This window comes from Thunnus maccoyii, chromosome 20, assembly GCF_910596095.1.
Source record: "Thunnus maccoyii chromosome 20, fThuMac1.1, whole genome shotgun sequence".
Lineage (NCBI taxonomy): Eukaryota > Metazoa > Chordata > Actinopteri > Scombriformes > Scombridae > Thunnus > Thunnus maccoyii.
The window spans coordinates 20,188,416-20,211,673 of record NC_056552.1 but is presented as its reverse complement, the minus strand read 5'-3'; the positions used below and the strand labels follow the sequence as shown (position 1 = coordinate 20,211,673).

The 23,258-nt window shown below is 41.0% G+C and overlaps 2 protein-coding genes across 3 annotated transcripts; one reads left to right on the top strand and one right to left on the bottom strand.

The window, feature by feature from the left end:
- The first annotated feature begins 282 nt into the window (after positions 1-282).
- On the top strand, positions 283-14,715 carry l3mbtl2 (L3MBTL histone methyl-lysine binding protein 2). 2 transcript variants are annotated; one of them, XM_042398315.1, is made up of 18 exons: positions 283-389; positions 1,125-1,569; positions 1,686-1,800; positions 1,898-2,031; positions 7,959-8,031; positions 8,274-8,353; positions 8,999-9,116; positions 9,578-9,712; positions 9,909-9,997; positions 10,398-10,644; positions 11,812-11,882; positions 12,446-12,550; positions 12,686-12,833; positions 12,954-13,036; positions 13,204-13,438; positions 13,541-13,606; positions 13,718-13,885; positions 13,967-14,715. In XM_042398315.1, exons 2-18 carry the CDS (start codon positions 1,219-1,221, stop codon positions 14,179-14,181), a joined length of 2,433 nt encoding a protein of 810 aa, XP_042254249.1. In that variant the 5' UTR covers positions 283-389; positions 1,125-1,218; the 3' UTR covers positions 14,182-14,715. The 2 variants fall into 2 exon arrangements, with proteins under 2 accessions (XP_042254249.1, XP_042254250.1); XM_042398316.1 differs by lacking the exons at positions 283-389; positions 1,125-1,569; positions 1,686-1,800; positions 1,898-2,031 and adding an exon at positions 5,296-5,713.
- Positions 14,546-23,097, bottom strand: chadlb (chondroadherin-like b). The gene is made up of 11 exons (XM_042398317.1): positions 22,987-23,097; positions 20,883-21,059; positions 20,513-20,707; positions 20,233-20,388; positions 19,983-20,128; positions 19,120-19,401; positions 18,806-19,025; positions 17,168-17,441; positions 16,666-17,078; positions 16,354-16,520; positions 14,546-15,571 (listed from the first exon to the last, which is right to left on the bottom strand). Exons 2-11 carry the CDS (start codon positions 21,057-21,059, stop codon positions 15,271-15,273), a joined length of 2,331 nt encoding a protein of 776 aa, XP_042254251.1. The 5' UTR covers positions 22,987-23,097; the 3' UTR covers positions 14,546-15,270.
- Positions 23,098-23,258: the final 161 nt, after the last annotated feature.

Sequence of the window (23,258 nt, the reverse complement as noted above, 5' to 3'; positions counted from 1 at the left end):
CACTGCAATGTGTGACAAGGGGTCCCAAGTAGACTTCGCCTTATTTTAAGGGGTCACAGGCGAAAAAGGTTGGGAACCACTGCTCTAGACCAATAAAACTTTACTTTATATTTTTTTTAAAAATTCTACTTTATTCATTAGTGGCTACGTTGTGGAAAACATTTTAACGCTCTTAAACCTGTAAATGTAATTATTTTTGATCAGGAGGATGGGATGACTGACTGGTGAGCCCTTTCCAAGTCTGCTAAAACTCCAACTCCCATAATTCCGTGCGGAGGTAGTAACCGCTATGACGTTCAAGGTAGGTGACCACAATACTGTACCGGGGAACCAAGAAGAAACAGCTGAACAACTTATCCAAGTAGCTTTGTAGTTATTGAAATACTTCAGTGAGTATCTAAATATTATTATCCTCTGTAAATAGTAAATTAAACTATTAATAAGCGAACTGCTGTCATAGAGTTGGATACGTGCCATTAGCAGCATTAGCAGTTAGGTTGTAATATACTGTAAGTAACGATAGCATGTGAGTTAGCCACGTTTGTGTTTATGTTTTGACTTGGTGATAAACCGGTTAGCTGTAACAATTTACTCAACAGTTGGTATAACAGCAAAAATCAATGTAAGTTGTATATTACTGTGCTTTTTGGGTTTACTCTGTGCTCACTTTACCAAATATTTCTGGTTTGTAGAGGTAGAGGTCTGTGTGTTTAGGGCTTAATATAACCGACAACAGCACATATTAACATTTTTAACTAATCAATTGAGTATGAATAATAAAACAATATATTGTAATATAATGTTTATACATGAGAACATTTAGAGAAACTATTTTTTCTGATATGAAGACACTGGCTGTGCAGGTAGAGGCCTATATATTGTTAATTTTTCTCAATTTAAACTGACTGTATCATTTAACTGTAAGCATTCAGACCAAGAAGCAGCATAGATATTATATCACCTGTCATTCTGCTCTACCCGTGTCTGTCCCTGTTTACCAACTGTTTTTCATCCCTTGTGTCTAGAAATTGAGCTTACCTACCTGTAGTATAAGTGTATTTTCTGTAGCACAATTAGAAAATTGTCTGCAGGTTGTAACATACAATCACCACTTCCCTCTGCAGAGCTCATAGAACAACACCTTACTGCTTAAAAGAAGAGAGGATGTTTGGGGTGTAGATCTTGCTTCAGACTCGGTGGCACTCGGTGGAAGACAGGATGCCGTACCACTGTGTGGCCTATGGATGTGGCAAAACTGCTGAAGATGGTGTGACGTTGTTTAGATTCCCCAAAGACCCTGAGGAGTTTCACAAATGGGAGAAGCAGGTCCAGCGCACCCGCAGCCAGTGGCTCGCCACACCCAACTCCCACCTCTGCAGCGAGCACTTTGGCAAGGAGTACTTTGAGCCCAAACCACCCACGGGGACTCTGAAGCTGAGGCCGGGAGCCGCTCCCACAGTGTTTGTCCGTCCTCACTGCTCCTCCTGCAATGGGGATGGTTGTACTAACTGCCTGCCTGCTATACAACGCCGGGGTATTGCGGCTGAGCCAAGAGAGCGTAACATTTCTGTGAGTAGTTATTGTTGTAGATCAGGAACAGTCTCTATAGAGAGAAAGAGAGGCCTTTAAACAATCAAAATCGAGTCTGTCTGAGAGTTTAACTTTTTGATTTTTACCCTTCACAGGCAGAATACAATGAAATGGCGCCCTTACAGTTTGATGATACGGATGCAGGAGGTGACGAAGAACATCTACCGGGAGAAGGGGTGAAGCCGTCGGGAAACCCCAAAGAAGAACGAGGTGCAAATCAGCAGATGAGAGAACATGTTTTGAGAGCAAAAAATGGATTCTTTGTAAAAAAATTCTAATTTCTTTTTTTTTTTTTTTTTTTTTACAGTGGTGTGTGAGATGTGTGGCACCACCGGCAGTAGTAGCAGCTTCTTTTCGAAGACCAAGCGTTTCTGCAGTACATCCTGCTCACGCTCCTATTCATCCAACTCCAAGAAGTCCTCCATACTGGCACGTCTGCAGGTGAGAAAGAGTGTTGCTGCTCGCATGGGTATTTTTCTAAAGTAGAAAATATTTTTCTCTCAAAAAGGAAAATGTGCCTGTTTTTACAACAAGATACTGCTTCATTTATTTGTTCAGTTAAACACAGAGAGCTGGCCAGTACAATCACAGTACTGCTGACCACTAGGTAGAACTAATGTGGCAGTTGTTCATTGAATCACTTAATTAAGAAATTAGACTAACTTATTGGGAGTTTGACACACTGGTAACCTTACTCAATATGTGACAAGAGGTTTTCTGACAAAAATGTCTGTGGGGTGTCTTTTTGTCAGCTCTGCCTGCCAGTCATGTTACTGTTGTATCAGACAGTAAGTTAATTATAAGTGTTAGTAATGCAGAGGTAGTATTGTTTTCTAGTTCTATAACTTGTGAAAATCTCATATAACAACATATATAACACAACTTTTACTTCCTGTTGTACCTCCACTATTGCTTGTAGACCAACAATGATGTCATCAGTTGGGGATCACTGAAGCCTTGTTGCTTGTCCATTAACGTGCGTCTGATGGTGCAGATATGCCTCTCTTAATCAACACAACTGTCTACAGTCAATGTAGTAGCTCACATTTCAGTCATGCTATACACGCATGAAACTGCAACCTGAAGTTTACGCTTCAAGTCTATTTTGTACACATGTAACCACAGTGGTTGTGTATTGGGTGCTGCTGCTCAACTAAAATGCTGCTTTCGCTATGCAGCCTGTGTAGACATTATGTTAGTGATGGGAAGTGGCAGGTTTTTGTTCCTGCTGCCTCTCATTGCTGGTCTTCATCCAGCTGTTCTTTAGTTCTTAGATAACCTCTGTTGTGATTAGGCGCTATATAACTAAAAATTGACTTGACTAGTCTCCATCTCCTGCTCATCCTCCTGAGCCACAGACAGAAGCAGCCCTTCTACTTCTTCTGCGAGCTCCCTCACTGTATTCTACTACTAGCACCACTGCCACTTCTGTTCATATTTCTCTCAGAGGGTAGATTGTCGAGGCTGCCACAAAGCCTCTGCATCCCTCTTATATCGGGCAGAACTTCTATGCAGCCAGCCTGGAGTGCTTGAGACCTTTGCTTTTGTAAGCGGCCTTAACCCACTCTTCCTTTCACAGACTCCATCAGCAAATCTATAATATGTATCTGATGAAGTGACAGTGTATTTTGGACTTATATCAGTACAACAAAAGCTTTTCCACCTGCTTCATATTGATGTTTTAGCTGCACGCCGAGGCTTGAGTTTTTAAAGCAATCTAAGTCAGCACAGCATTTTCTTGCTACACAGGTGAGAGCACATACAGTAGACAAAAAGGAGAAATGTGAAACCGTGTGAAAGGATTATTATTAAGGCTTTAAGGGGATGTGGCTTTAACTTCTTGTTTCAGTGCTAAAAAGAATCAGTATTAAAATATTCTTGCGGTTTCGGTTTTTTGGGATTGTTGCTTAATCAATTGTTTTAAAAAAAAAGAGGGATTATCAGACGCCATTAATCTATTCACATTGTTTCAGTGTGATAGGTTTTAAGATTTTTACAGGTCTGTGTGTAGTGATTAAACCACAAAAAAATACTCTTTGAATTCTTAACCCTTAAATGTGGCACTCCAGCGATTTTTACACATCAAGTTCAGTTTGCTCATCATGAAGAGTAGTATGCAGCCTGTGAAAACGAGAAACGAGAAAACGAGTTACCAAGTGAGGGACGTTGAGATTGAAATGAGGATGACCAGATGGGGAGGGTCTAATGAAAAACACTGATGAGCTGCATTATGGGAATTGTAGGGTCTTGTGTTTTTGGACTCATACTAGGGACTCATAAAAGTCAGATTTAGGGCTGCACCTAACAATTATTTTCATAATTGATTCATCTGTCTATTATTTTTGCAATTAATCTATAAAATGTCAGAAAATAGTGAAAATACCATCACAATCAACTAAAGCCCAAGGTCAATCACATTGTTTCTTTTGTCCTAATCACATGACATGAAGAAAGGCAGCAAATCCACACAATCTTTTTACTTGAAAAATGATTTAAACTATTGATTATCAAAGTAGTTGCTGATTGGTTTTCTGTCTATCTGCAGCTCAAGTTTTAGCAAGATGATATTTCCCACCAAGTGATTTTCAAACCCAAGATTCCTAATATTTTATAGCTGCACTGTTCCATCAAATGGACAATCCTTTGATATCTTGTACATCATTATATAGACTTTTACACACACTACACTTTAGATACACACATGCACTCATGTTTTATACTTGTCTTGTTGCTTATACTCTTATCTATTACCATAGGTCTTACTATTTTAAATATTTCTTTTTTTCCCCTTACTGCATTGTCGAGGAGAAAGTGTTTTTACTCACTTATACTTGTGTAATGAGATTTAACAAGAAAGAAACTTGAAACTTAAATTTACAGATTTACCCAAAACACAACCTTACATGAAATGTATCTTGGGGAATTTTTTGTTCCGGTGTTACACCATATTTGGTGACCCATCAGATTTTATGACCTGCAGTGTTGGAAGAAGTACTCAGATGCTTTATTAAGGTAAAAGTATCTATACTACTATGTAAAAATACCTCATTATAAGTAAAAATCCTGCATTAAGATCATACTTAAGTAAAAGTATGAACGTATTACCAGCTAAATTTACTTAAAGTACTAAAGTAAAAGTACTAATTTTGCAGAAAATCGGGCTGTGACCGATATATTAGCATGCTACTTGTGCACATCAGTATTAATTATGTACTTTGTTAAATGCATTTAATATATCAGATACTTTTACCTAAGTGAAGGATCTGAGCACGGGTCTCATCTCCAGCACTGCAGGGCACTGATGGGTCACCAAATACGGTTGAACACCGGAATTTCTTTCTACTAAGTACACAAAAGGACGTTGCTGCTGAGTGTCTTAATTGTATTTTATACTTTGGGCGTTTAATTGTGTTTAAATAATGTATAATTATGCCCATATATTGGCAGTGTCTGACAAAAAGCTGCCACCATTGCAGAAAGAGAAGAAGAGGCTGACCGCGCCGTGCTTGAAATCTTCGGTCCGACCGCCTTACTTTTTCCCCCCACCCGCAATCCACGAAGACCCGCCCTCCTCTGCATCTGATTGGCTAGTACTCGCTGCTTTCGTTGATTGGATTGGTTAGGTTTACGTACGAGGAGTGAGATTGGCTGGGTTAGTGTAAGAATATAAGGATCAGAGCCAATCAGAGGCAGAGTAGGGGCGGGTCTTCGTGGAATGCGGGTAGAAAAGATATAAGGCGCTCCGACCTGAGAGGCTCCTCTCACGCTTTAATTTGAGGGACATTTCCACTGGTTTTGCATTAAAACAGCTGAAATGGTTCACAAGTGCTGCGTTGAAACATGCTGCAACTTAAAACGTCCGAACCTCGTCTTTCACCGGCTCCCACTCGGGGACCCGGAGAGACTGAGGCAGTGGCTGTTTGCACTGAACATGGATGTAAACACGCCGCTCCACACCCTCAACAAGCTGTTCGTCTGCCAGAAGCATTTTCAGCCCGACGACTACTACAGCAGCCCGGACCAGCCGACCCGACAGGCCCGGCATCTTAAGACCACCGCCGTCCCCACCCTGTTCAGACACACAGGTGACCCCACATCGTCGGTCATTTACCTGGATCCACTGGTAAGTCAGGGTGGTAAAGACAGCACTTCGATACCTGAAGACGTGACCTACATGGCAACTCATAAAAAATACCCCGAATTAGGCAGAAATGTGTTGATCCTCTTGTTCCCTCAATTGGATGTTTGAGCTTCACTGTGCAGGATGATGTATGTACAGAGTGTGACATTAGATGGACGTTTTCACATTCATCTGATGAAAGTGGAAAGTTAATCTGTGTTCACTGAAAAATGTATTTTAAGGGGTGGGCCTACGAGCAGGATTTGTGACATCACAACTAGTTTGGAGCCAGTTATGGTCCAATATTCAATTTACACAAGTGTGATGTGGAAACTTGAAGCCTCCAGTGCACAAACACTGAGAACAGACAGTGAAGCAGGAGACATGCTGTGTCCAGCAGGAAAGCTGCTGTGATTAATATATTTGCATATTTATAAAGTCTGGAATTTTTAATGGAGAAAAAGTAAATGTCATTTGATTTCAAGTGGTAATTATACTTTTTTTGTGGAAAAACCACCAGACACATATTACTGTTCCGAGAAGAGTATGTATATATGTCTTAATACATGTATGGAGGGAGTCTTTAACTGAACCTGCTGAAACAAGATCAATATGTGATCAGATCAGGGCAGCATATTAAGATTATGCTTCCCTCCTTTTTTTCCTTAATATTTATTTGAACTTTTATGAACTTTGTAAGTTAAGTAGATCATTTGTAGCCTAAATAGTGCAAAAACTAAGGAGTGTTCAAACTTGAGCTGAAATGATTAATCACTTTAATTGGTAGATGGAAAATTAATTGTTTTTGTTTTTTAGGATTGATTAATTGTTTATCGTCATCCTCGGTTCCGACTTCTGAAATATGACTATTTGCTGGTTTTTGGCTTTTATGATCCTAAACTGGATGTCTTTGAGTTTTGGACTGTTGGACGTATAAAACAAGCAATTTGAAAACATAAACTTTGACTCTGAGAAGATTTGATGGGTGATTTTTGCCATATTTGGACATTTTACAGACCAATATGATATTAAGGGATAGGTTCACAAGTCTGACCTTAAACAACAATCAGATGGCCAAATAAACATTGACACATGTTTTTCTTGGTGTAATCATTCCGTCTGTTCATACTGATCATTAAGAAATCCCCTCATAATGCACTCTCAATGTAAGGGATGGGGGACAAAATCCACAATCCTCCTTCTGTGCAAAATGTACTTGGAAGTTTATTTGAAGTGTATATGATGCTTCAGTCATCCAAATTAGTCAAATCAAGTCAATATCTTTCACAGTTATGGTCTTTTTAGTGCCAAATTCCCTCTTTTTATTACTATACTTCCTCTGCAGCTGAACAGGAAATCACTGACCATAGAGACACAAAGAGGGAATTTTGTACTAAAAAGACTGAAACTGTGGAAGATCTCCACTTTATTTGACTAACTCGGACAACTGAAGCCTCATATTATCTTCAGATAGCTCAAAACAAGGACAGTGGATTTTGTTGCCCATCACTTACATCGTAAGCATGTTTGAAAGAGGTCTTCTAATGGTCAGTATGAACAGGAGGAATGATTACACCAAGTCAGTGTTCATATGAGCACCTGACTGTTGTTTTGAGACAGACTTGAAAAATTGTGAACACGTCCTTTAATTGATACAATCAGCGATAAGCAGATTAATCAATAATGAAAACAATTATTAGTTGCAGCCAATGTTGTAAGTGTAGCTGTAATTCCTGTGTGTGTGTGTTTTGTATGTCTCTTATATATTAAGACTGGAAGTCTTACTGGAAAAACTGAAAACTGCCATATATTCAATAAAGGAAAAAAAACTGTATTTGTCAGATGTTTCTTTCTATAGTTTTGTATGAAGAGATGTTTCCTGGTGATGACATTAGTCCAAGAGTTTGATTTTTGTCAAATGTTCAATCTGTTTTACCAGTTTTATTGCTGCCTCTGGTGCTCATTTTCACTTTAACAACAATGCTGTGACCTACCTGTGACTACTGCACCAACTTTATATCAAAGCATTTGCATGCAGAGAGCTATCTACTGCAGACGGGTGATTTGGGTGCCACGTCTCTCATTACATTTCAATTTTGTCAAACTCCCAAAATGTTTTCACCTTTGACAGCACTTAATGTATAATGACTCATTCCTGTTGCCAACATTTATGAGCAAAATAGATGGCTAGTTGTCCTTCAGCTTGCTTGTTGTATTAAGTCTTTTCTTTGTGCTCCTCTCTCTTCAGGGAAGACCCTCAAAAAAAGGCACAGTAGCGAACAAGGTGCACAAAGCCCCTCCAGCCCCAGTAGGACTAGATGGTGAGGGCACTGACCACACACACAGACACACACACACACACGATCAAAATCACTTTATTGCATTACAAAAGTTCATGTCATATTAAATTTGTCTCAACATATATCACCATCAAAACCCAAGTTACAAAGTGCTTCTCACGCACATTTTTAAGATATTGCTTCCTCTCTGGTAACTATAGAAACTGTGTACAGTGTTCATACACAGACTTTAACTGTAGCTGTGTGACTCCTCTCTTCTGTAGCATCTGCTGTGGGTTTTGAGTGGGGCGAATACTTGGATAAGGAAACATCTCTGGCTGCATCTGTCTCCTGCTTCAGACATGTGAGTCCTCTCTGCGATGTGTGATAAGAAACAGTTTTTCACTCACAGATGACAAACGTTGGTAAACTAATGTTGGTGGAAGGATCATTATGTGGGCTTATGTAAACGTTCATGCTTGCACACATCACAGGCGCAACATGCTCAGTGTGATGACATTAAATAGAGTAGTGGCTCACATTGTTTCACACACAGTGTCACATGTCCAACCATACCAACCAGAATAGCAGAGTATCTTTAACTGTCAAAAGTTGTTAGTTATTTTCCCCACAGTGTTATTTCTGGCAGGATAGTGGCTTCAGCTCATGAATGTGAGGTGACCCAAGTTTGTCAGTAGTTAAAGAAAACAGTTTGATTGTCATGTTAATTAAGAAGAAAACTGATCACTAAGATGTGACAATGAAAATTAAGATTTATATGCTGTTTATGTAGCTGTATTTTGAAGAACATCCATCATACTGAAGGTGGAAATGGCAACACCTGATATTTACGCAAAGGAACATTATGTGCAAACGAAACAGTTTAACACTAGAAATCAGCTATGAGTGTTGCTGGCAATAACTTTTGGAAAATATCTGAATGTGAAGCACATGAAAGCACCTCACACTAATGATCTGTAAGAAAACATCTGACTTCCTCACTCTACAGGCTCCCCTGTGTGCCCAGTGGGACGACATCGCGGTAGGAATGAAGGTGGAGGTTCTGAATACTAACGCTGTCCTACCCAGTAAAGTTTACTGGATTGCTACTGTCATCCAGGTCGCAGGTGTGTACATCTGGTCTGTCAGTGTTTGTTTTAGCAGGCTGTTACTCCATTGAACCGTCAGCTTCATGATCATGAAGTTTTCTAGTTGTCACATTTATTTTCTTATTCTTAATACATGTTAAGACTAAAGGGCTAAAGCACTGCTAGCATCCCCTAGACGCTCAAATAATCATAACATGATACATACAAAAATGTTAGTTGGGTAAAACCAATACTGGATACAAGGAGTACCTGCACACTAATCTTTTTCAGATCACATTTGAATAAGCTGTGGTAAAGGCTTTCAATAGATAAGCAATGTTATGTTAATTAAAAGTGCAGGTAACTCTTCATCAGACGAAACTGCTTCATAATCCAGTTCTGTAACCCAATATCTGATCTTAAACAAAAAGCACATTTTGGCAAAACAGTAGCATCAATAGTAACTTAAGTCTTTCCCTCCTCCTCTTCCTCGTCTCCAGGATACAAAGCCCTGTTGAGGTATGAAGGCTTCGAGCACGACAGCAGCCGTGATTTCTGGTGTAGCCTCGTTTCAGGAGAGCTGAACCCGATTGGATGGTGCGCCATGACGAGCAAGCTGCTGGTGCCTCCACAAGGTGAGGATTCACGATCACATTCAGATAAGTGGGTAAAAAAGTTATTAAAATCAATTCAGGGTTAAACGATAACGGTTTCTCAAAGGGGTCAGTAGAATATGGCAATAAGAAAGTAAATATGATCAATTGAAATATGTTGTGATCAGATATATTAGCAAAAGGATATTTTTTAATTTGACAAATTGTGTGTTTGTAGATGTGAATCAGAACATCCCAGACTGGAAGGAGTATCTGATGAAAAAGTTGGTGGGCGCCCACACGCTACCTGTTGACTTCTACCTGAAGGTAAAACTGCTGATGACGTTTACTAAAGATGACAGTCTCATTCTCCCCTCTTCTACATTTCTTAGCTCTTCTTTGAATCTCTTTATATCAGGTTCAAAGCTGGAAACAGAAGAAAACTATTTCTATCAGTTTCTCATTGCTATGTAATGTCAATTTTTTAAAAAGATTTTTAGAAGTTAGAAGTTTTGGCAATCTGAGCTTCTGAAGTAGAAAAATATACAGTATAAGTTTTTGGTGAGTGTTTGTTTTTTAGAATATACTTAAGAACAGCTGATAAATGCTAACCAGAGCTGTACATGTGAAGCATTCAATATGATGAATGGCTTAATTTTACTGACTTAATTCATCACAAATTCAACATCTGTGTCCTGGTGCCGCCCTCCTTCTGTCCTCTTCCTAGTTGGCAGAGAACATGAAGCACTCTTTCAGAATAGGCATGCGTGTGGAGGTGGTGGACCCCAAATACGTGAGCCGGACCCGCGTGGCCATCATAGACTCCATTATTGGTGGCCGTCTGCGGCTGGTGTATCTAGACCAAAGTGACTCCCCTGAGAATGTCATCTCTGATTTCTGGTGCCACATGGCGAGTCCCCTCCTGCACCCAATTGGCTGGTCCAGCAAAGTGGGTCATGACATTAAAGCACCTGGTAAGTATAGGATTTCGTTTTTTGTGTTTTTTAAGACCTTTTTGGAGCATTTTTGCCTTTATTTGATAGTGGAAAGTAGAGATGACAGGAAATTAGGTAGAAAGAGATGCAACAAAGGTCCCTTGTTGAACCATGAATGTTGCAGTTCATGTTCAGTGTCTTAGAAACTAACTGAATATTGTATAACAATTAAAATACATAAAAGGAATTAACGCTGATGTGGGGAAGGGTACAAACCAGCTGATCAGTCCGTGTTAAACACTGGGGGAGGGCGGTGACTAGACCTCTACTGGTTACAATTTAGGACCCAAAGCTGTAGTGAAGAAAAGAATAGTGTCAGCCCTACAGAACATTTAGTAGAAAAAAATATTGATGTGGAAATCTGTGAACGGATTGATAAATGGGAACAACCACTCATAGTAGTGTATAAATTAGACACTGCAAGTCCTATTTGATTGTTAATGCATAATTTCTATGTCGTAAAGTACAAGCCAGTGGATGTGTTTTGACGTTTATCGAGTCCTCTAACAATCAGAAAGGAATTGTACAATGGCTAACATGCTGAAACTCGCTTGTTTTCAGTCTATTGAGTACAGCATATGGGATATTACCGTTTTTTCAATATTTTTAACACCAGTTGTAAATAATAATTCCTCGTCTTTATTTATTCTGAATGGCAGATGCCTTTCCCAGAAGCCAGAGTTTCATCTCTTCGCTTGGTTTAGCAAACACGATCACACAGATTCCCATGCCAGACATCAAATGACCCCCAGGGGCCTCTGTACAGTCCAGACCAGCTGGTTGGGTTAAAGGTTTTGTTTTAAAGAAGAAATAGAAGGAGGACAAAAAAAATCACCAAACACACTGGTTTATTTAGGTCAATTGTGTTCACGCTGTCCAATCTCCCTCCTACCTTGACAGGTATTATATGTGGTTAAAGTATTCTAAAAATCACAAGCAGTGATTAAAATAGTTGAAACTAGATCTGTGCTATTTGTTATCTGCCATTTGCTTTGGCTTGTGGATGAAAAAGTTAGTTTCTTCCCTCAGGTACAGGAATACTTGGAATTGACTGGATTCATTTTGCACATGTCTGAACTAAAGCTTTTAACTTTTAAGTATTTTTTATATGCCAATAAAAATGAAGGTTTTGCCTTTTTGTTACAGTAAGCAGTGCGGAATCTGCTGCCGGTGGTTTTAAGGGTAACTCTGACAGTCCGTTCCAGCTCTTTAAAAAGGTAAGGAAATGTTAATGCCTAAGAGACAAGTTATCAAATGAATTCAATTCACAAAAGTAGACAGCTGCTTTATATTGTAACTTTTACTTTTACTAAAGTAATAAAAGACATTGGTGGAGCTACTAGCATTTATCCACACTTGATAGCACTGCAGTTTGTCTTTTAACACACTTGTATTGAGATTCCTTAGCAGTGATGATATTAAGTTTATATGTGCTTCAATCTAAACACCAAAAGTCAATGGTTTGGTAAGTTTAAAACGATTGTGATGTGGTTAAATGAGTAACCAGTAAACATTATATTAGCATGTAACTCTTGTTAGTTTAGCCAAGAACTAAATGTGTATGTTAAAAGAAATAGAAACAACAGATAGAGAAACAATAGAAACATTCTCAACGCTATACTTTGGCTCTGTTTCAAAATCACAAATACTAGTCTCTGTGATTTTATTTAGTTTTTTATTGTCTCTTCACTATGTTATATGATCGTAGCCAGTATTCTGCAAAAATAAAACCACTACACTGCTTTAGCACGACTCTTGACCACCACTGTGTGATCTACAGCCCAGGATCGTCTACATGGAGGGGGGGTTCTTTGAGGAAGGAATGAAGCTGGAGGCCATCGACCCACTAAACATGGGGACCATCTGTGTGGCCACTGTGCACAAGGTAAAGAGGACATGGCAGGTCATGTAAAAATCCCCTAGTTGGATCCAGTCTTTACACACTACTACTTACATTGTTTTTTTTCTCTCTCTCTGTTTCTTTTATGTCTCTCACTCTGCCACCTTTCACACCTCACAGGTGCTGTTAGATGGCTATCTGATGGTTGGTATCGATGGCACCATATCCAACAACGGCTCTGACTGGTTTTGTTACCATGCCTCCTCTCATGCCATCCTACCCATAAACTTCTGTAAAAAGAGCAAGATCCCTCTCACGGTACCTCAAGGTAAATATAAACATGCCTATGTGGTGTATTTGTCACACACTCTGCTTTATTCAGTCTCTAATTCAGCTCACACTCACAGTATACTGTCAATGAAAATACTTACTGATGTTTACCTGGCAGGTTATGACGCCAAGACCTTCTCCTGGGACAAATACCTGAAGGAGACCAAAGCTAAATCTGCACCAGTACACCTGTTCAACACTGTAAGACAGAAACCTAAAAGGAACCAAATATGGTGCAGCATTTGAAATCAACTTGAACATATGAGTAAATGTTTACGTCCAGATATTAGGGGTGTAAACTCTTAACTTAAATTTTGTACAAACTTTATCAAACAGCACATGAACATGCAGTGTGTGATTTTCTTCAGGACTACCCAGGTCATAACTTCTCCCCCAATTTGAAGCTGGAGGCAGTGGACCTCATGGAGCCGCGCCTGGTGTGTGTGGCCACCGTGAAACGCTGCGTGGGTCGACTGCTGCTTATCCACTTTGACGGCTGGGAGGATGAGTTTGACCAGTGGGTCGACTACCAGTCCCCAGACATCTACCCTGTTGGCTGGTGCGAGCTTGCAGGCTACCAGCTCCAGTCGCCCCCTGGACTTGGTAAGCAGCTAATTTAATAGAAATACCGCCTACTGCTATGAAAAGTGAGTGTCAATGTTTTTGACTGTGTATCAAACTGATGGGTATTTTGCTGTGTTCAAGTTGATGCAACCGAAAACCAGACAGCACGGAACAAGACATGCAAGCCACATATGTACGGGAAAAAGAGTAAGTTTTGACTAGAAATCTACATGGAGTTTGTGTTTTGCCACATCAAATTTAGTGTTTTCTTACATCTGATTGTTAAAAATATTCCTTCACTTGTTTTGCTTTATTAAGAAAAGAAGAATGCAAAGAAGAGACTGCTCTCTCATGACCAAAACAAAGATGATGATGGTCAGCACCCTAAGGTCATTGGTAGTAACAGTCCTCCAGGGCTGGTAGGCCTCAGGCCTCAACCAGAGGTGCCCCTCATCCAGCTCAAAAATGAGCCAGAGGAACAGGAGAGTAAGTGGACAAAACTTGTACGACATGCTGTTCACTTGTATGTTGACATGTTCATTTACTGACTGAATTCTGTCTCTTCAGTCTTTGCAGTGCAGGTGAAAGTGGAGGAGGTAGAGATGGAGATGGAGATCCCGAATGATCCTCCAGATAACCCTCGACAAGTCTCTCTGGCTAAGATCAAGCAGGAGAAGGTAGGGAAGGAGGGAAGCCGAGGAGATGACAGTGCCATGGATGAAATGTTGGATAGCAATACCGAGCAGGACACGACAGGAGAGGCTGAAGGATTGGAGACATGACACAAGTATGTCTGTTCAAAGAATGAAGAGGAGAAGTAAAGAAACTGGGATGACTCCATGATGGAGTAATGTGAAGTCTATGTGGCAATGAAGGGACCGAAAGGAAACACTGAAAAAGACCAAAATAAGACAATCAAAAGCAGGCTGGAACATAATGAGCAACATCAAGAGAGAGCCAGTGCACCTTTTAAAGTCTGGTGGTTTAAATACTTTATATACCCTAAAATCATGAACGCATATGGTTCACAAGAAACACTATAGCCAGTTTTGAAGCTACCTCCTTTTCTAATTAAGTTCCTCAACAGACTAATGTCATTTGTGCAGATGTGATTGCTTTTGACTTGTTTAGTTGAGTTAAACTGTGTATAATTAAGTCGAACAAATCTCTTAAATGTGGCTTAAATGAGTGTTTCTTCATTGAGATTTAATGACATGGCAGACAAATGTTTGTTGTAAAGATTTATTTTTCCTGTTTTATATCCAGATGTGTTTTTTGTAAATATGCACTCATAAAAAATACTGTGACTGATTTAATGCTGTTGGGACTTGAAATTCAGTGATTTCAGTACATTGTGCAGTTGTGTAGTGGTTAAGGATTACTAGCATGAAGCCAAGGATTATCATTTTTAAGTAAGTAACAGCAGTGTTGCATTTGACTTGTTGACATTCATTTCATTTGCCTCCTTTCAACAGCTGCTCAGGAGCTCAAAGTTTGAACCAACACAATCTTAAGTGGGAATGTGTATCTAATGCTATGAATGTGAAGCAAGGCAGTGCTGACAAAAGAGCATTTATGCTCAGTCGAGGCTTCCTGGATTTAAAAAAAATAATCTTTTGATGTTTTCAACCCTGTATTTATCAGACAGCAAAGAGGAAATACTGCAAAGAACAGGCTGTTGTGATTGATGGTGTGATTGAAGACTAACCCTCAGCAGCTACAGCTTTCATAGCTGGCAGAGGTTATAGTTTTTACAAGCAGAGCATTCAATCCATGGTTAACTTTCAAAACCTTCAACAGTCGCCTGTTTACAGGAAGTTGTATCAAAAACATCAGTACAGAAACCCGACCAATCTCCAAACACAACATGTTCAAGCCATGCTGCGTCTCTTGGTGGTTCTCCTGGTGGCTGCTGGTTTCATGTTTGGACTCTTGCGAAGTTTTGATTTGGCTTTGAGCATTTTGACCTGCCGAAGGGCGTTGAGGTGCATTGGTTTGGGTTTTGTTGCCTTGGGCGCCTTGGCCGGCTTCGAGGTGACAGTAGGGGTAGAGGGGAGGCTCTCACCTCCGGGACAGGCCTTGAAAACATGGACGTCTTTTACCTTGCGACCCCTCAGCTCAGGTGGGTTGGCACAGGTGGCTCGTACCTTCAGGTTGACTTTCTCAATCCACCTAGGTGAAGAAAAAAGACCAAATTGTAAAACTTAACACTTTTAGATGGTTTGCTCAGCACCTGGGCAGTTATCAGCTAAAATATAACAAGGATGTAGCTACATGTCAGACTGGAGTGTAATCAAGTTTTCCCACTATACTTTTTTAGATTTATTACTGATTTATTACTACTTTAACCAGTATATTCCAGTATGGGCCTTAAAACTAATCAGATTGGCAAAAACATTATTTTAGGGGTAAAATTTGCTTCAGCCTGCGTTAAGGAGCTGCTTTTCCAACTATTCCCCGGACACCCTCAAGGAATAGTTGGATACTTTGGGAAATGCGCTTTTTTTCTGAGTTTGATGAGAAGATCACTCATCTCTGTACAATAAAAATGAAACTACAGCCAGCAGTCTTAGTATTAAGACTGGAAATGGGTGAAACAGCTAGCACGGCTCTGTCAGATGGTGACAAAATCTACATACCAGCACCTCTAAAGCTCACTAATTAACGCTTTTTATCTTGTTTGTTTAATCCGTACAAAAACCAAAGTGTAAAAACAACAGGCTGTGGTTTTCCGGGGGGTTATGTGGGGGACTATTTGCTGGGAGCAGTGACTTGCTGAAATCTTGTTGTCGTGGTGAAGATGCCAGGCAAGTTTTATCAATGACTCAACAAGAAAGTTAATAAGCATATTTCCCAAAAAAAGAAAAAAAATCAGTCTCTTAAAAAATCAACTGCTAGTCAAACCCCAATCCTTTCTGCCTGCTCTTGCAGTGTTGTGAGGAATTTTGACTTACATGCGGAGAGGCAGCAGAGGGCAGTCACACATCAGAGGGTTGTTGGCCAGGTTGATGACCTCCAAAGAGGTGAGTGGGTGGAGGTCAGGCACCTCCTCCAGCTGGTTGCCCTCCAGAAAGAGACTCCTCAACCCTGGACCCAGGCCTGCCAGGGAGTTCTGTGACATCTAGAGTGTGAGGGATTACAAAGGAAAAATGATGAAAGGCTAATACTGCTATTTGATAAGTAAATGGGGAGGTTAGAGAAAGAATAATGTGAAGGTTTGCAGAGAAAGTGATAACACAGAAGTGCCTCACATCTACAGCCCTCACCTTCTCAAGTCCCATGTTATCCAGATACAGCTCCTTCAGTGACCTCTCCAAAGATTGAAAAGCATTTGGCCCCACCCAGCGAATTGGATTCCCAGACAGCCTCAGGTCTCTGAGGTTCCCCGCCTTGCTCAGTGCTTCAGAGGGCAAGTCCTTCAGCTTGTTTCCTCCCAGGTGGAGTGTATCGAGGTCACTGGCCTGGTCCAGAGTCCGGGGTGACATGTGCTCGATGGCATTCCCGGTGAGGTAGAGGGCTCTGAGGCCCTCAGCTCCGCTCAAGATGTCCGGCTCAAGCTTGGTGATAGAGTTGTTCTCCAAATGAAGTGCCAGCAAGCCCGGCAGCAGCTTGAAGGCTCCTCTGGGGAAGCTGGTGAAGCGGTTCTTCTCAAGGTGGAGGTAAGTCAGCTGAGGGAGCCCTGTGAATTAAACACAATGCATTGGACTGAAATGGTGTTTAAACAGTAACCATATAAAGCCATTCAGAATAACGCAACAAAAAAAAGACCTTTAAATGCATCAGGACTGAGGGAAGTGAGGTCATTCTCCGACAGGTACAGGTAGATCAGTCCCTTCATCCCACTGAAAGCTCCGCCCTCCACCTCCACGATCTTGCAGCGCTGCAGATGCAGGGACACGACCTGGGCGACGCCGGGGAAGCTGTTGCTAGGGATGTAGTGGAAGTTGTTGCCACGCAGGTCGAGGAGGCGCGTGTTTGATGAGAAACCCCGTGGTACTTTGGTGTGACCACGGTTCTCACATGAGGAATGGTGTGTCTCTGCCTGAAGACAGGGACGTAAAGGGAGTGTAGTGGACAGACACTCTACCAGCATAAATCATATTTTCTTCCACTGTCTCTCATACACTGTATTCAGGGATGGGCTTTACCATTACGCAAGGTAGATACTGTCTGGGGCCCCGAACTAAACAGCTATAGATTTATTATGATGTTTAGATATGAAAAATATTGAATTATGTTGCCATTCTAACTCATTGTACCCCGAAATAACTCACAAAAGGCCCCCAAAGCACTTAAAAAAATATACAAGTGTATACTTCTTCTTCAGAGGATAACATTGTACCACTACATTTACCTAACAGATAAATGTTACTGGTTACGCTACAGATTCAGATTTACTCACAAAATGCAACAAATAAAATTTGATGCATTATTATTGATTAAACTATCCAGCATTACATAAGAATTAAAAGCTCCACCTTGAACAGATGTTAAGTAAATGTAAGTAAACTGTGCTTTGACTTTTTTGTCCCATCACCACAACTTTTCCCCATTTTATTAGCCATTTGCATGTTCAAATAAAAGTAACCTGATGCTACGCTGCAAAACATTTTGTGAAGAATATGTTCATGCAAACTTTTAACTGAACAAATATTTGTGATGGTGGTAAAAGAATCTGGAATATTAGTCATAGCAGGAAACTGACCAAACTTAAAGCAAGACTTTAACTTTTCCACAGCAGCCACTGTAGCTACAAGGAATGATTATGTGATAATAGTAAATGCTTAAAAAGTAATATACGAGTATTACAAGTAGAGGATTGTCTTAAAGTCAGCTATCTGAATCAGTAATGCCAGTTACACAGCAATATCTATCTAAAGTTAGCTACAATTAGCCACTACTAGCTACTAGCAGACCAAGTAAGGATGTAGCAGCAAAACTGAGCGTATTGAATTGAGCAATTGAGCAGCATTGAGTGTTTTATTGAATATGAAGTCAACTTTTCATTTGTAGGAGGAATAAGTTATTCATACTTTCAAAAGTTACATAGCCTTGCTTTAAGACTTTTACATATTGTTTTATTTCCAACTGAGAAAAGTACTTGACACCATGTGGAGGTATTTCCATCACCTACAGTGGTGATTGGTAACAGAAAATACTTCCAGGATTTAAAACTGTTAGTTAAAGTGATTGTATGTAACTTTTGCTAAACAGCGGCCACAAGTGGCACTTCAAGGATAACAGAAAATGTTAAGTGTAATGTAACAGTGGCACTAGTAGTAAAGACTCAGACTCAAAGAAAGCGCAAATACTAGCTACATAACATTTTGAGCGAGAGGTTAAAATCTTTTGGTGAAAACGACTAACCAATAAAATTTGTCAACCGCATATACCCCACTCACTTACCTCGCAGACACAGTTAGCAGGACACTTGACCTTTTTCTCCGGCTCTACAGTGGGTGGTGGTGTGATCCTGGTTGCCTCCTCAAACTCTGCCTTTAGCATGGCCTCTTGGCTTTGACAACGCAGCTCCTGAGGGTAGACAGCATCCAGGTTCTCTCCAGAGAGATGGGCCGGTCCTCCACAAGTCCCGATCAGCTTCACCTTGCTACGGATCGCCCACTCCCTGTAGGCAGGTCAAAACAAAGGTCAAAGTGAGGATTAGTCCTCTGTGGTTGACAGGAAGTGGTTGGTTCATAATCCAGAAAGGTCTGCTGTACCTGAGTGGACGCAGGTAGCAGTTGCAGTAGATGGGGTTCCCTCCCAGGTTTAGGCGTGCCAGCTTCGGGGAGCCTTCGGAGAAAGGTTGGATGACACGCAGCTGGTTGTGGCTGAGGTCCAGGTGGGCGAGGCTGGGGCATTTTGATACAGCTGTGTTGGCCAAGTCCTGCAGGGACATGTGGTCCAGGAAGAGGTGGGTCAGCTTGGCCATGGACACTGCTTCCTCCCCCAGGTAAGTCATGGGGTTGTAGCTCAGATCCAGACGGGTCACCTCTGGCAGTCTGGATAGCGAGAGGGAGAAGTGTGGAAAGTCAGGATGGAAATTTGAGGTTTCTTTTGTAAATATTACTAATATAGAGAGGTGTCTTCCCTCCAAGACACCAGACAACTGTGAGTTTTACTAGCAATGTTGACGGTTGTTTGGGTGGTTGGATTGAAATTAAATTGTACAGACATTCATGGTTCCCAGAGAATGAAGCTCAATGACTTTGGTGACTTTTGACTTTCTGACTTTTCTTCAAGTGTCACCAGCAGATCAAAGTTTTCACTGGATTGGCACAGAATTTTGTACATTCCTTTGGATCAGTTGGTTCAGATGAATACTATTGATTTTAGAGATCCCTCGCCTTTCTCTCTAGCACCACCATGAGGTCCACATTTGTGGTTTTAATTGGAATGTCTCAACAACTACTGGATTGATTACCATTAAATTTGGTACAAATATTCATGCCCCCCTCAGAACTGTAATAAACTCTGTGATCCCCTGACTTTGGATCTAGCACCATCATCGGGTCAAAATTTTAATTTGGCCAATACTTCATAAGCCACAGATATAGACCTCACTGCTTACTAAGAAGCATACCTGGTCATGGTCTCAGTGGGGAAGAACTGCAGCTCGTTGTTGTCCAGACTTAGACGAGTGAGCGTGAACAGACCAGCGAAGGCCTCAATGTCCAGGTAGTTTAGAGAGTTGTGACTGAGACGAAGCCACTTGATGTTCTGCAAGCCCTGGAAGGAGAAGAGACCGGCTGTAGTATTCACATTCTCTGAGACACTGATGCATTTCTTTAAATCATGTTTGCAGTTTGCAGGTATTTTGTGTGGGTGTGTACCTGGAAGGCCATGTTGGGGATGTAGACCAGCTGGTTGTGTGTAAGGGAGAGCAGGTTGAGGAAGCCGAGCTGAGAGAAAGCTCCAGGCTGGATCTCTTCCACGCGGTTACGGTCTATCATGAGCTGCTTCAACGAGGACAGACCGTCAAAAGACTCCTGGACTCACAGAGCACAAAGAAGGCAAAGTTGTTATCCTGCTGCACTGAAAATGTCTGACCAGAACAGCAGATGGAGAGATTTTTTTGGATTCTAATGAGAAACATAATTTGTGTGTGACCACCTGGTAGAGGATCTCAATGTTGTTATTGGCCAGGTTGAGGAAGACCAGGCGGCCGAGGCCACGGAAAGCTCCCTCTTTCACCCTGCGGATGTTGCAGCGCTGTAGCGACAGGTGAGTCAGGTAGGGAGTGTGTTTGAAAGCCCCGGTGGGAAGTTCCTGGATGTCGTTTCCACGAAGATCCAATTTCACAGTGATCTATAAAGACAGTTAATTACATATTGGATGGAAAAGGATTATAATTTGTCTAAAAGAGTTTAATCTAGAGGTTATTATCCTTTAATATGGTTTGTTTTTTTAAAATGTTTTTCTAATGTTTCTACACACTAGGGGATACACTATATAAATATTGGTTTGTGTGTGAATAAGAAACCTCATCCACTGTAGGAGGGACTTGGGTCAGGTTCTTGTTGACGCAGGTCACAGTGAGCTGGATCTGGTCACAGACGCACTGCTGTGGACATTTTGCTGTGTGTGCTGCTGGGATGCAGAGGAGCAGCAGGCTGAGCAGCCCGACCCAGAGGGTGTCAGGACAGTGCTGGGAGAACATCTGAGACAGAAAATAACAGTGTTTACTTAATTCACACTACTGTGTGTGGTGGCAATTGACAGTCAGCAATGTTGCAGTAAAGAAAAAGGTTGAAATCAGATATTTCCAGAGAAATATTCATGCTTTTTCCATTAAATCTAGAAGGGACAAGTCACCAACATCGGACCACTTTAGTGAGGTAAGATTATTTGCCCCTTAGTGGACATTCAGAGGCGTGGTAGTGTCGTCTACAGAGGAAACACTGAATCAGCAACAGTCATTATTCACTTCTCTCTGCAAACTTTCACATCTACCACAAACTGTTAAGTGTTTCACATCTACTATGAATGTTTTTTTTTTAATTAAGAATGAATGATTTCAGCATCTAAAATGTTCCTTCAGAACTTTAGAGTTATTTTTTGTAGTTTGTGAAAAACCTGCTGGCCTGTCTCTTATTAATAGACCTTATTTCAAATAACTTACACTTGTTTGATACCATGATGCCATGTTCCCTTCATCTAAGTTAGATATCCCAGGGCTCCAGGAGCCAGGGTTTTGGATATAGATAAATGTTTAAAGCATCTAATTTCAAAACAGAATTTGTGCCTGTGCAGGTAATATCAAAATTTAAGAAGTTTTCCAAGTTCAGACACAAGCAGGGGCCCCTTTTTCATATACAGACCCTGTGATGCAACCTGTTACTGTTTGGTGAAGGTATATGACCTCCAGAGTATTAGAAGATATACAGTACCATTCAAAGGTCTGGACACACTCTCATTCAAGGGAATGGGAAGGTGTATCCAAACTTTTGACTGGTACTGTACTATACTATCAGTCTGAAAATGTTTTACTGTATTCCAACAGTTGTGTGTCATTGTTTTACATTATCTTACTGCAGCTCAGTTTGACAAAAAAAATATCTCCATCATTCTGTACTTTTGGGGGATTAGTGTCATTTTGGTCGGATCGGGCAGCCCCAGTCTTCACTGGAATGCCTTAAAACCACATTCCCATGTCGGATCAACTGTCTTGATCCACAGGAATGGACATGAAAAGCTCCACAGCTCCACACTCTGAAATTTGGAGTCTCAGAATGTTGACACGGTGAAATGGTGCCATGCCTGAAACCTTTCTGTGAAAACTGCTGCACCAAATCCTGCCAGAGATGGACCTGACTGAGTCCCATGACTGCATCAATCAGAGCATAGAGAACACAGTTAAATTTCATTAATGAATTTGTTATGCACATTTGGAGTCAACTTTCATCATAAATTTTGGTATGCAAGAAAAAAATGTGTCTTTTTATTGCCTCAGACTGCAAGAAACTGGCTTCTAGTTTGAATCAATCTCTTCAGCTCTATTTATGTTGCAGGGACCCCAAGCTGACTGTGCAGTAGCCAAAATGAAACGTCTTGATGTTTTAGCAGCATAATTTGTTTTGTTCCCAAGATGCCCTGAGCAGAAAGGGGCAAAGAAACTAGAGACGGAGGAATTTCCTCCGGCCGGACTGTTTGTCCGCGTCCCCCCGGGGATCAACACAGCCCAGACCGCAGAGGAGCTGCCGCGCCGGCCGCGCACAAAGACGCACAGTGTCTCTGCCGGTGTTGTGCCAAAATGTGTTTCCCCTGAAAAATGTGTGTCCCCTGGCCAGGGACGGTGAGAGAAGTGCTCCCTCATCAGCTCTGAATACTTCAACCAGAAATAATTCTTACAAATATTTTTCGACATGAATGTTAACCTGTGCGTAAACAGAAATTCAAGAAACTTTTGGAAATGCTCATTTATATAATTAATTGAGCAATTTGGACATTCAACTTTGAGTCTGATTTTGTAAGTGTTCAAATGATCTTTCATTTTTACAGTCTCGAGACATTAATACATGTTTGAAATCATAACGTTTGTTCATTTCAGTCGATGGAAATCCATTTTACGCACATAGAGGACTCACCTTAGTTCCGTCTTGCTGCTGTTCGTTACTGGCCGCCGACTCTCTCACGGTCTCTGCTCCCTGTGCTGCTCTTCCCCCGGCTGTCCCCCATCCAAAACAAACTTCGTTTATCCCCTCATTCACTGCCACTCCCCCCGAAGCACACCTCCTCTAAACCCGTTAAAGGAATAGATCAACCCAAAATCCAAAGTTGGTAGATCCACCTCAGTTTTCTTGTAGGTTAGCTGAGTTACACCTCCAACAAAAAGCTTAACATTAACTATTTTTCTCTT

Bases quoted from the DNA above. Each gene is read 5' to 3' on its own strand.
- l3mbtl2 (XM_042398315.1), top strand. From the start codon at position 1,219: ATGCCGTACCACTGTGTGGCCTATGGATGTGGCAAAACTGCTGAAGAT. The intron at 2,032-7,958 runs GTGAGAAAGAGT...CTCTCTCTTCAG, and splicing joins CCATACTGGCACGTCTGCAG to GGAAGACCCTCAAAAAAAGG. The intron at 8,032-8,273 runs GTGAGGGCACTG...TCTCTTCTGTAG, and splicing joins AGCCCCAGTAGGACTAGATG to CATCTGCTGTGGGTTTTGAG.
- chadlb (XM_042398317.1), bottom strand. From the start codon at position 21,059: ATGTTCTCCCAGCACTGTCCTGACACCCTCTGGGTCGGGCTGCTCAGC. The intron at 20,129-20,232 runs GTACACACCCAC...TTCTCCTTCCAG, and splicing joins TCCCCAACATGGCCTTCCAG to GGCTTGCAGAACATCAAGTG. The intron at 17,079-17,167 runs GTCTTTTTTTTG...TTTAATTCACAG, and splicing joins CAGTCCTGATGCATTTAAAG to GGCTCCCTCAGCTGACTTAC.